Source organism: Hibiscus syriacus, unplaced genomic scaffold (genome assembly GCF_006381635.1).
Source record: "Hibiscus syriacus cultivar Baekdansim isolate YM2019G1 unplaced genomic scaffold, ASM638163v2 tig00001644_pilon, whole genome shotgun sequence".
NCBI classification, from domain to species: domain Eukaryota; kingdom Viridiplantae; phylum Streptophyta; class Magnoliopsida; order Malvales; family Malvaceae; genus Hibiscus; species Hibiscus syriacus.
The window spans coordinates 6,751,415-6,762,524 of record NW_024061878.1 but is presented as its reverse complement, the minus strand read 5'-3'; the positions used below and the strand labels follow the sequence as shown (position 1 = coordinate 6,762,524).

Genomic DNA, 11,110 nt, shown 5'->3' with positions numbered 1-11,110 from the left:
AGCCCCAAAAAAACGTCCCTATAAAGTCGGGGCGGATTGAAAACTGTCGGGTTCGGGTTCGAATATTTTGACCATATCTTGTTATAGTGTACCAACACTTAAGACGATCGCTCTTCATTATTGGTGCCTTTAGGAATGGCAAAAAACCGAATTCGATGGGGAAAATCGTTTATATTAAACGGGGATGGGTTTAGTAATCCCCGTCCCGATTACCCGGCCCGATACCCGACCTGATAAATATTAAAAATAATTATTATATATATAATATTTATATATTTAATTTAAATATATATATTCGGCCCGATAAATATTAAAAATAATTATTATATATATATATTAATAAATTTAAATTAAATTAAAAAATATATATAATATTTATATATTTAATTTAAATATATATATCTGGCCCGATACCCGTTTAAATAACCATTTATGCTAAACGGTGATACCCGTTTCCCTGCGGTTTTCCCCGATTACCCGATGAAGATCCCCGTTTAAATCCCCGCGGATTTTTAAGAGGGGACGAGTACGAGTTTTTTAAACGGGGACGGAGACGGGAGGCAATACCCGGTCCGTTGCCATCCCTAGCTGCCTTTCTCTAGTAGCTAAACATAAGCTATACTAGAGGCTCCATGACATCCCAAAATTTAAAAAGTTATAATTTAGACTCTTAAATTTAAAAAAATAATTTAGACTCTCCAAAACTTTTAGAAATTCATATTAAATTTTAAAATTTTTGAATGTTTTAAATTAAACCCCTCCCATAATTTTTAAAAATTCTCATTAAACCTCTAAAAAACAAAAGATTCTAATTAGCCCCTAATAGTTTTGAGAGAAAATAAACTAAACCTTTCAAAAATATTAAAAATCCCAATTTAAATCTCTAAAATTTTTAAATTACCCCAAACTCTATCACTAAGTTCAGCCACGACCTCCATCAAAATTTTCATTGTATCTTTTTTTTGATCTTCTGAACACAAATCTAATATTTATTTTTTCAATTGAACTCTATAAATCTAATATGAACGACTATTGTTGGCATAAAGCCATTGACCTTTTTTTATTTTCCTACAATTAGGACATTGTATTGCACCCTTCATGTTGAATATTGAACTTATGCAATTTAGTGACAATCATCGCAAACAGTAATAATAGCGATTACAACTTTCAAAAAAATATTTAAAACAAGGGTAAATTATATGTTTAGTATCCAAAATATCACTTTTATTCCGTTTTGATCACCATCATTAAAAATATTAACATAACTGTTGACGTGGTATTTTTTAAAAAAAATCAATGATAACATAACATTCTTTTGTGGTGACTCATCAGCAACACTGTTAATTTTTTTTAACATGGGTGACCAGAATGAAATCGAATTTAACGTTAGGTATGATTTTGAAATAAAAAATAATTGGATGAACAAAACAGAATAAAAGTAATAGTTGAGATACTAAACATGTAGTTACCCTAAAATAAAGAGTAAAATGTATTGAGAATTTATGAAGATAATTTATTGTCATACTAATTTAAACGAAAGAAAATATTATTCAAAATAAGAAATATATCAAATTACAATAAAGATTTAGAATCACAATAGTAAATTAAATAAGTAATTAGGAAATTTTCAAATAATCATTTAAATAATACTAGCAACTTAAGACCACATAAAGACCATACAAGGAAAGATTAAATCTAACCAAGAAACTTGAACAAAGATAGATACAAATAGATCTAATCACATTGGCCAAACGAACCACAAAAGAGAATTAAGCTATTGAAAGATCATCAACAAACCGCAAATCAGACTCGAGCGACGTGAAAACCTATCCACGAACGTAAAGCGGATATTTAAATCCAATACGAAGGTCCAAAGCAGGAAAGATCAACAAGATATCATATAAGCGTCATCTTGATCAGTCGTGGCGATGTCAAATCAATCCTTAGAAAAAAGATAAATGAAAAAAGGCCGAAGAACAAAAAAATGACAAAAAAAAAGAAAATGTGCCATAAAGACAGATGAAAACGTACAAAAACAATAGACTTATTGAAAATCAAAAAACAAAAAAATAAAGATATGATATAAGGAAGAAAAATATAATAAAGAATATCGGCAGTCGACAATCAACATTAAAATTAGTGTTGCCGATCAATAAAAATAAAAAAAAGAGATGAGCGGTACACCAATAAAATAAAATATATGATGTTAATAATTAAGAAAAAATTTAACAAATATTTTTTTTAATTACTAGAAAGTAAAAGAAAAAATAGTCGAAGGTTCCATGAATTAAGGAATGAATATTGGGTCATCAAAATCCACTTCAATTATAATTAGGAATGGTAACGGGTCGGGTTCGGGGCGAGTTTTGCTTGCCCCGTCCCCGAACCCGAAATGAATCCCTGTTCCCGATCCCGACGGATTTTTTATCGAGACGCCCGTCGGGATTTTTTTTACCTCGTCCCCGAACCCGACCCGAAATATTATACTCAAACCTGAACTCAAAAATATTTTATATATAATTAATATAAAAAATATAAAATATTATATATATAATTAATAAAAAAAATATAAAATATTATATATATATAATCGGGGCGGGGATACCTTGCCCCGAACCCGACCTGAAAAAATCCCAAAAAAAAAAATCCCCTATACCCGACCTGATATCATTCAACCCGACCCGACCCAAATCTCGATTAGAGATATTTTAACATCAGAGTTAGTTTTAAATATTAAAATATTCCATACAAGACCCTCGACTCGAAATTTTAACGAACTCAACATCATCTCCAACCAGATTTCAACATCAGAAATTTAAGAACGTTACAATAGACCTACAAAAACATATTGTATACCAAGAAATCTTTAACAATCTAATTTGAGTAAATATGGCATACCCAGAATCTATCTATATTTACTGTGTATAATAGCTGTAAAAAATTAGAGTAAAACGCCTTCTCATGTGCCAAGAAAGGATTAAATTTTATAGCCATATCCAGACCCTATATTTACACCCCATAAACACTAACTGATCCATGGCCTGTGCTTTATCAAAGTCGATTGAATAATATTCACTGTTTCAAATAGCATACGCAGGCACTGCAGCAACAATTATTTACATCGTACAACACCTGTTGCAAATTCAAATAAGATCAGTATTGCATATTCCTAATGAAGGCCGTGATGATAAGCCGCTCACTCTTGAAAGTCGACATCGATGAAACCATAGGATAGGACAGAACATTGTTCGAAAATCCAGTTACTGGGCCATCTGAATAACCTGCTCGCCAAGGTTGCATGAACTGCTTTCAAGTTTTCTGAAAATTCCAACTTCTCCTTGTCAGATTACTCATCCATCCAAAATCGATTAGAGGTTGCCCAAATTGTAGTTTTATAAGGTGCCTCCGGTATGGGATTAGTATATTTTTCAGACCTGCCATTCATTGAGTAGAACACTGAGAATAAACATGCTAACTCAACACAGCCAAAAAAAACAGCATCAAATCAATATCATCACCGTGTTCATTGCAAGATTGGCCTCGAAAACAAGGACCGGAAGCAGTAAATAGAGAAGAATTGCATTCGACTTCTTTTCTATTTCCTTCTCCTATTCACACACACACATACATATCTACAATTATGTTAAAGCACACAGAATACTAGACATACCTGTGGTGCACATTGTCTTGTAAAGTTGAGCAACATAGGGATCACCTCTTGTGCTCATATGAGGTCTCTCCAAGCATTCTAGAAATGCTAAATCAGCTTTCAGAAGCTCTGCCTGGTCGTGAGTATCGTAACCGATATCGTGACAATAGCAGCAAAAATCTAACCAATCAATCGGCCTCTTATCCCAAATAAGGGATCCACCATCTTTCCCACTTGACCAATTAGGACCACAATAATGTCCATAACGTGGAAATAACTGTGAAAGGAAGGCTCTAGCACCTGTATGCCATGGAACCTTGCAAACATATGGCCTAAACCGGATAGGTGCGGGAGGCTCAGTAACCCGATTTTGTTGTGCACGCCTTTTCAATCCTTTGTTTATAGTGGTTGGAGTTCGATTTCTATCATTACCATTCACTGCCTTGGGAGGAACTGAAACTAGGGTCCATCCCCACACCCTGATCTCAAAACTAGTTTTCTGTTTAGGCTCTATGGAAGCGCCTGTAGAAGCAAAAGACAGATTCGAATCCCTTTTGGGATCAATACCAAACCATGGAAAGCTAAGGAATCCAAAGTTCATTGTTAGAGAACACAAGATGCCACCATACTAATCTTGGCCAGCACAAGGAAACTTGAGCATAATACCTGACAAAACAAAGTTAGATAAAACAATCACATAAACATCTGGCTAGATGATTGCAGTGTTTTCAGCATAAAAGTTTTGCTTAACAACACAAATCATCAATCACAATTCCAGAAATTTAAAACCAAAGAGGAATGCCACAGATTAACAATTAAATAGAAGATGAAGCACAATCCCAATCAAGTCCTTCAAGAAAATAGTACAAACTGTAAAGAAATTGAAATTACATGATAAAAATTTCCACTTCCCAGTAAGACATCTAAATTGTGTTGAAATTTAACCATTATTTTCCTCCTAAGATGTGTCTGAAACAATGTGAAAATATAATTCACTTGTTTAGCATGGATTATACATGAATTACGTAAAATTTTATGGAATCTAGTAATCTATTCCAAAAAAAAGGAAGTAATTTTATCATTTTCGTGTACTTTCTAGTTTTAATTTCACTATTCTCTCGTAACAGCTAAACTCCTAGGAGCAAAGAAATGGTTATTTTACCTAAATTAAATTTACTTTTGAGATGTCAAAAATAAATAAAAATTAATTGCCTCTAAGAACAATTTAAAGGTTACTAATATAACTTAGAATGTACGCAAAAAAAAACTCTTTCTCCTCAGTTTTCACGGGAACCAAACAGACAAAAAACCATAAAGCATAAAGATTAACAGTTAAGAAAAGAAGAAGATGAACAATAAAAAAATTCATATTGATAACAGAATTCAATAACCATTACAAACCCACCACAACTTATTAGGGAAATTCACAGATTACACGAAAAGGTGAGGAAATAGAGAAAGCAAAAAAAGGAAAAGGCAGAGGAGAGAGAAGTTTCTCGAGAAAATTTACGCGGGCTCTTTTTCACTCTAACATGGATTACAGATAGGTAGGCCCAACAAAATATGACATGTCAAGAATCCATTGGATGTAATTACACCCATTTTCAAATCAGCTCGTCTTTCTCCATTTTATCTAAAGCTTTTTTTTTTCCACATAAATTGTAATCTAAATACAACAATATTAAAAAAGGCAAACTTTCAAGAGCTTAATTCTATCGAATTACGAAGAAAATTAAAAAAAATCGTTTTGGAAGGCAAAAAGACGTTAAAGTTAAACGTATTTATAAAAAAACACCAATATAGTCCAAGATTTGAGAGTTTTTATATCAACAAATTCAGGGTTTCTTACCTTTTAGTCGATCGATTTGATTTCTAAATAACAATAATTATGATTTTGCAAACAAGGAAGAAGAGGAAAAGAAACGGCCTAAGATTTGAAGAAGACAATGATAATTACATCAATCGAATCACCGGAAAGCAAATAAAGAGGGGAAGGGAACTAACCAGAAGAGGATGGATTGGAAGATGGTTAGGGTTTGAGCCAAGTGGAGAAAGTGAACCGTAAAGAGTTGGGATTCGGCTATTCTTATTATTTGGATATACGGTTAATATACGACGTTATCGGATACATTAAAACATATTTAATAAATTTGATTTAGCGTTATTAGAAAAAGATATTTAATAAATTCGGTTTAGCGCTATCAGAAATGTTGACTAATAATAATGTAGTAGGCCCAAGTCATGAAGAAATATTAAAAAATTATGCAACCGGTAAACTTAACTTGTCAGTTCGTGTCGATCCAAATTAAAAATGTGTCGATCCAAAACAATATAACAGGTAAAACTATGACAAAACCGGTATTGAAATGATAAAACCGGTAAAACGCTACCGGATACATTTAAAGTGTCGGTACTTTAATATAAGGATCGATACTTCGTGAATTTAAAAGAGAAGTAGTTTTAAATCATATAAAGTGTCGATACTTTTAAAAAAATGTATCGATCCAAAACGATATGCCAGGTAAAAATATGATAAAACCGGTATCAAAATGATAAAACCGGTAAAACGTTACCGGATATATTGAAAGTGTCGATACTTTATATAATGATCGACACTTTGTGAATTTAAAAGAGAAGCAGTTTTAGCGCCTATAATGTGTCGATACTTTAAAAAAATATATCGATCCACAACGATATAACAGGTAAAAATATGATAAAACCGGTATCAAAATGATAAAACCGGTAAAACGATACCGGATATATTGAAAGTGTCGATACTTTCGTAAGTACGTGTAATAAATTATCGATACTTTCAAAGAAATAGGTAATTATCCTTTCGAAAGTATCGACACCTGACATAACAGTATCGACACTTTTGTATTTGTATCGATTAAATATAAATAATATATCCGATGAAAATATAAAGACCATATCTAAATATCATCTGAAAATCGATAGAACGGACGAGTTTTTGAAATCGAAGCGTAATTGTTCCTGCATTTCAGAATGTGTTTCTAAAGCGATGTTTGTTTGTTTGTTGATGCAGTCGAATCGAAAAGTATGTTGTCGAGACCCTAGTTTTTTATTATTACAGTAATCGCGAATAGGGTTTTTATGTGTTGTTTGGGGTTTTGGAGTAAAGAAACATTTGAGACCGATTGCAGGTAGAAAGTGATATTGAAGGTAAAATATAAATGTTGATACTTTTATTAAATATTATAGGTAGAAAATGATATTATAGGTTGTATAAATATGCCGACACATTTTGTAGTGGCCATTCAAATTCTTTTGAAGAAAACCGTTTTACCACAAGAGTAGTTATCTATATTTGTATATTGAATAAAGTGTATATAACAAAATAATTTGATTTGCGTAAACTGATATATGAAGGAAAAATAGAGTCAATGGGTTTGAAAATTGTTGGTGGCGCAGATGACTTTGAAATTGAGGTCGAGACTCGAAAGCAACCAAAGGTGGATATATGTACTTCTAGTAAGTATCAATGTCTTTTTGTTATTTGTTGAAATGGTAATTGGATTAAAGTATCGATAAACTTTAAATTGATTAAATTTTAAATGTTGACAGTATGGCCGAATGCAAAAGGATGAAGGAAGATGGCACACAGAGCGGTTCGGTATGTAAAATGAAATTGACATTGAGTAGTATTTAGTGTTAATGTATTGATTAAGAAACATTTATGTTTAATATTAGGTGACAAAAGATGTGAGGTCCAAATGGAATTCAATGAGTGATGCTGAAAAGGAACCTTACATCACACAGTCAAGGAATGATAGTAAGGAATACAAAGAACGGAGGAAAGCACATGAAAATAAGGTATTCATTAAACTTGTAAATACGTTGATACAAAATATATAAGAACTATAACATTATATATTGTTAAAAAATGTAGGAAGTGTCGACAAGATGCAGCATTAAAAGAGTGAATTCATTAATTAAACACCTTAAGGAGAAGGGTCAGTTGAATGTGCTGGGAGAAATAGGTTTTGGATCGTTGGTAGGAGTAAGGGATCGACCTATTCGGAGGGAATTGTGTCGATCCTTGATGGCGCAATTTGATGTCAGACAATGTATTGCTAAGTATGGTGATTTTTCATTTCCTCTCGAGATCCCATGTGCTGCAGCCGTATTGGGGGTAGAAAATGAAGGCAAAAGTGTTGTAGAAGTCTGTAAGAGTAAGGATTGGAAAGCACTTGCCTCCAAATATGGTTTGAAGCAGAAGGTGACATATGCTGAAATTGAAGAGGAAATAAAAAGTGGATCTTATGTTGGGGATGAGCTGAAGGCTAGAGTTCTATTATACCTTGTCGGTATCTTTCTTTGTCCAACAGGTCATACGTCAACGAACAAGGAACATATGAAGCTCATTTGCGATGAAGGCTTGAAGGGTGAATTCAATTGGGCTGAATATATCCATTCGAGATTGATTGAATCAATAATCACCTTTAAAAAGGGCAGCCAGAGATACCTCAAAGGGTGCATAGCAATCTTAGAGGTAAATGAGTTGAAGAACTTTTTTGTGTTTTTATATAAAAATATAAATTTTATTATAATGCAGGTTGCACTGTTCGATTTTTTGTCGGGCTGTGAGGCAGTGTCGGCTTATAAAAGAACCGGAGTGGCACGCATCCGTGCATGGGGAAGGAAGAGGTGGTTAGAGTGATGGTGAAGTTGAAGTTGGATAGAGCGAAGAAGCAAGAAAGGGTAATAAATGTAATTAAATATAAGAATATAATCAATGTCTTAATATTCTAATTTAATTTTAAAGGTTATTGGCAAGGATGTAGAGGAGGCAGAGGAGAAGAAATGAGAGATGGTTGTATTGGGGGATGACGGTGAGTGGGACGACGGTAAGGGAAAACATAGTAACTTCGACATTTTGATGTCTGAATTGGATGATATCAAAAAAATCCAATTTGATATCATGCAAAGACAATCGAGAAGAGAAACTTGATAGAGTCAAAGAGAAACTTGAGAGAGTCGAAGATACACTTGATAGGCATAAGGGTAGTGGAAGGAAAAATAGATGGAGTGGTGAAAGAAGTAGAGGAGTTGAGGGGTGAAGTGGTGAAAGAATTTGAGGTGTTAAGGGGTGATATTAAGATGGTGACGGGGTGAAAAATTTGAGGGAGTGGTGAAGGAGGTTGTGGAATTTAGGAGTGAACTTACGGGGGTGAAGGGTGGTTGATAAATACTTGGATGAAGGAGATCAATTGAAGGGTGAATAAAAGAGATGAAGAGCTATGTAGAAAAAAATACGATGAACTGAAAAAATATGAAGAAGAAAAGAGGAGGAGGAAGAAGAAGAGATAGAAGAAATGAGGAGGAAAGAAGTCGATGTCATTTATACACCGGAGAGTGTTATAGCAGCAGATTTGGATTCGGAATGTCCTGCACCCCAGAAGAAGAAGCATAAGGTAAGTTGAATAAAAGAAAACTTAATTTGATTTTTATTATGTTGTTGTGACAAAAATTTGTATGCAAAATTGTAGGTTGAAAAAGCGGATATTCCAAGCGGAATTGATGACATCGAAGCTGCAATTTGTGATTATTTATGGAATAGTGAGTTAGAATCGGAGTAAGTGAAATATATTGCTTTGTGAGTTATATTTAAATATTTCATGACAACATATTAATCCTAATGATTCATACAGATATTCTGTAATCTCAATGGGAAATCAATTCGCTAGTGTATACGACGTTGCAACATTGAAGCCTACGGAATGGGTTGGCGGTGTGGTAAGTAGAAAGTAGAAAATGTTAAAACTTATTGAATATGTTCTGATTGTGTAATTAATTTTGTTAGGTTATTGATTTGCTCGCCTGGACAGTATGCTACGATTCTCAGAAGTAGCTCCGGAGGATTGGCTACCTTCCATACCACTTAGCGGTGAGTTAAATTAATAAATGGAGATAAGTAGTGTTATAGACGGTAAATTAATAATGTTTGTTGCGTAATTGCAGCAGCAGGCGTTGGATGCCAACAACAAAGAAAGTGTTGAGAGTATTGCTACCTTCTTGGGTCCCATATTGAATAACTATGCGAAATTCACCGACTATGAGAAGGTAAGACACCATACCAATTTCAAATGATGTTTTCGGATATAGAATGTTGAATTTTGTCAAATTGGGTGTGAAATTTGTTGCAGATCATGATCACAATAAACTACCATAATTCACATTGGTATCTATTGGTGTTGGATATGGTAGATCGTGTTGCAACAATATATGATAGTATGTTTACAACTGAAACAACTAAACAGAGAGTGAAGGATGCTAAGAGATTGGTATGTATGTATGTATGAAAGGACATTATGTAAATTATAATGCATAATTTTTTTGGATCATAACTTCTTCTATTTTAATGCAGATTAAAATATTAGATTTTTATAATAAGAAACGCATTTGGGTTGAATCTTGTGGATCTCTAGGAAAGTATCCCTTGAAAATTTTCAAATTTGTGGAGCATAAGAAGAATAAAAAATTGAATGGGTATGAGATGTTATCACAAATAGAAAGCTTAATTTATGCAGTATTCATCATAATTGACATGTGTGGTTTTCAAATTTTGTAACAGACATGATTGCGGCATGTATGTGATGATGTGGATGGAATCGATCGGTTTTACAGGGGCAACTGGTGATTTTGTAAGTGGAAAGAAAAATTTGTTTGTGGTAAAATTGTTAAAAGTCGTAGATTGAATGATGTAGTTTACAATACTTAACGTTCTGACAATTTGAATATAGGTTGTTGGAGAGTGGGATCGATCGCGAATATTAAACGATCTCGTAAGCCACAATCAAAATCAACGAAGACAGGAGATAACAAAAGCTGCCATACATAAGAATAACAAAAGGATGCAATGATGTAAATGTAGGGTTAATTTTGTATAAGATTTATAATTTTGTATACGATTTATAATTTTGTATGTGAATATAATTATGAATGAGATGAGAAAAGTTAGCAGTATGTTGTTGTACATGTTTCTTATACACATTAAGGGTCATGTTGATACTTACGATATATGGAGATTATTGTCTGTATTATACTAAATGTCATCATAATTGTCATCATGTGCGAGAATGAATGGCCATTCCATATATATTGATGGTATGTACAATAACTACAAAATTCACTTTAAAGTAAAAGGCAAATTTACAATATGGAAAACATAATTTTTCAATCTAATCGGTACAAGTATACCAGTTTATGAGAGAATAGGTCTAAATAATGTATCGACACTTTTTGTAGTTCGTGTCGATATTTTTGGTCCAGAATGGATGGCAAACAGGGTGCAACAATAAAGTGTCGATCCATATATAAAAGTGTCGATCCGATAAACATCGAAACCCAAAAGTATAATGTAATAGGTACTTTTTCAATCTAATCGTACAAGTATACCGCTTTTAATGAGATAGGTCTAAATAATGTATCGACACTTTT

The 11,110-nt window shown here is 33.1% G+C and overlaps 1 protein-coding gene and 1 long non-coding RNA gene across 2 annotated transcripts; one reads left to right on the top strand and one right to left on the bottom strand.

Moving 5' to 3' along the window:
- Positions 1–3,138: 3,138 nt before the first annotated feature.
- Positions 3,139–5,720, bottom strand: LOC120129769. The gene is made up of 3 exons (XM_039147195.1): positions 5,654–5,720; positions 3,671–4,315; positions 3,139–3,434 (listed from the first exon to the last, which is right to left on the bottom strand). Exons 2-3 carry the CDS (start codon positions 4,248–4,250, stop codon positions 3,310–3,312), a joined length of 705 nt encoding a protein of 234 aa, XP_039003126.1. The 5' UTR covers positions 4,251–4,315; positions 5,654–5,720; the 3' UTR covers positions 3,139–3,309.
- A 3,809-nt stretch (positions 5,721–9,529) lies between these two features.
- On the top strand, positions 9,530–9,850 carry LOC120129186. The gene is made up of 3 exons (XR_005516717.1): positions 9,530–9,557; positions 9,632–9,733; positions 9,817–9,850. It is a non-coding gene; the product is annotated as an uncharacterized LOC120129186 (long non-coding RNA).
- The last annotated feature ends 1,260 nt before the right edge of the window (positions 9,851–11,110 follow it).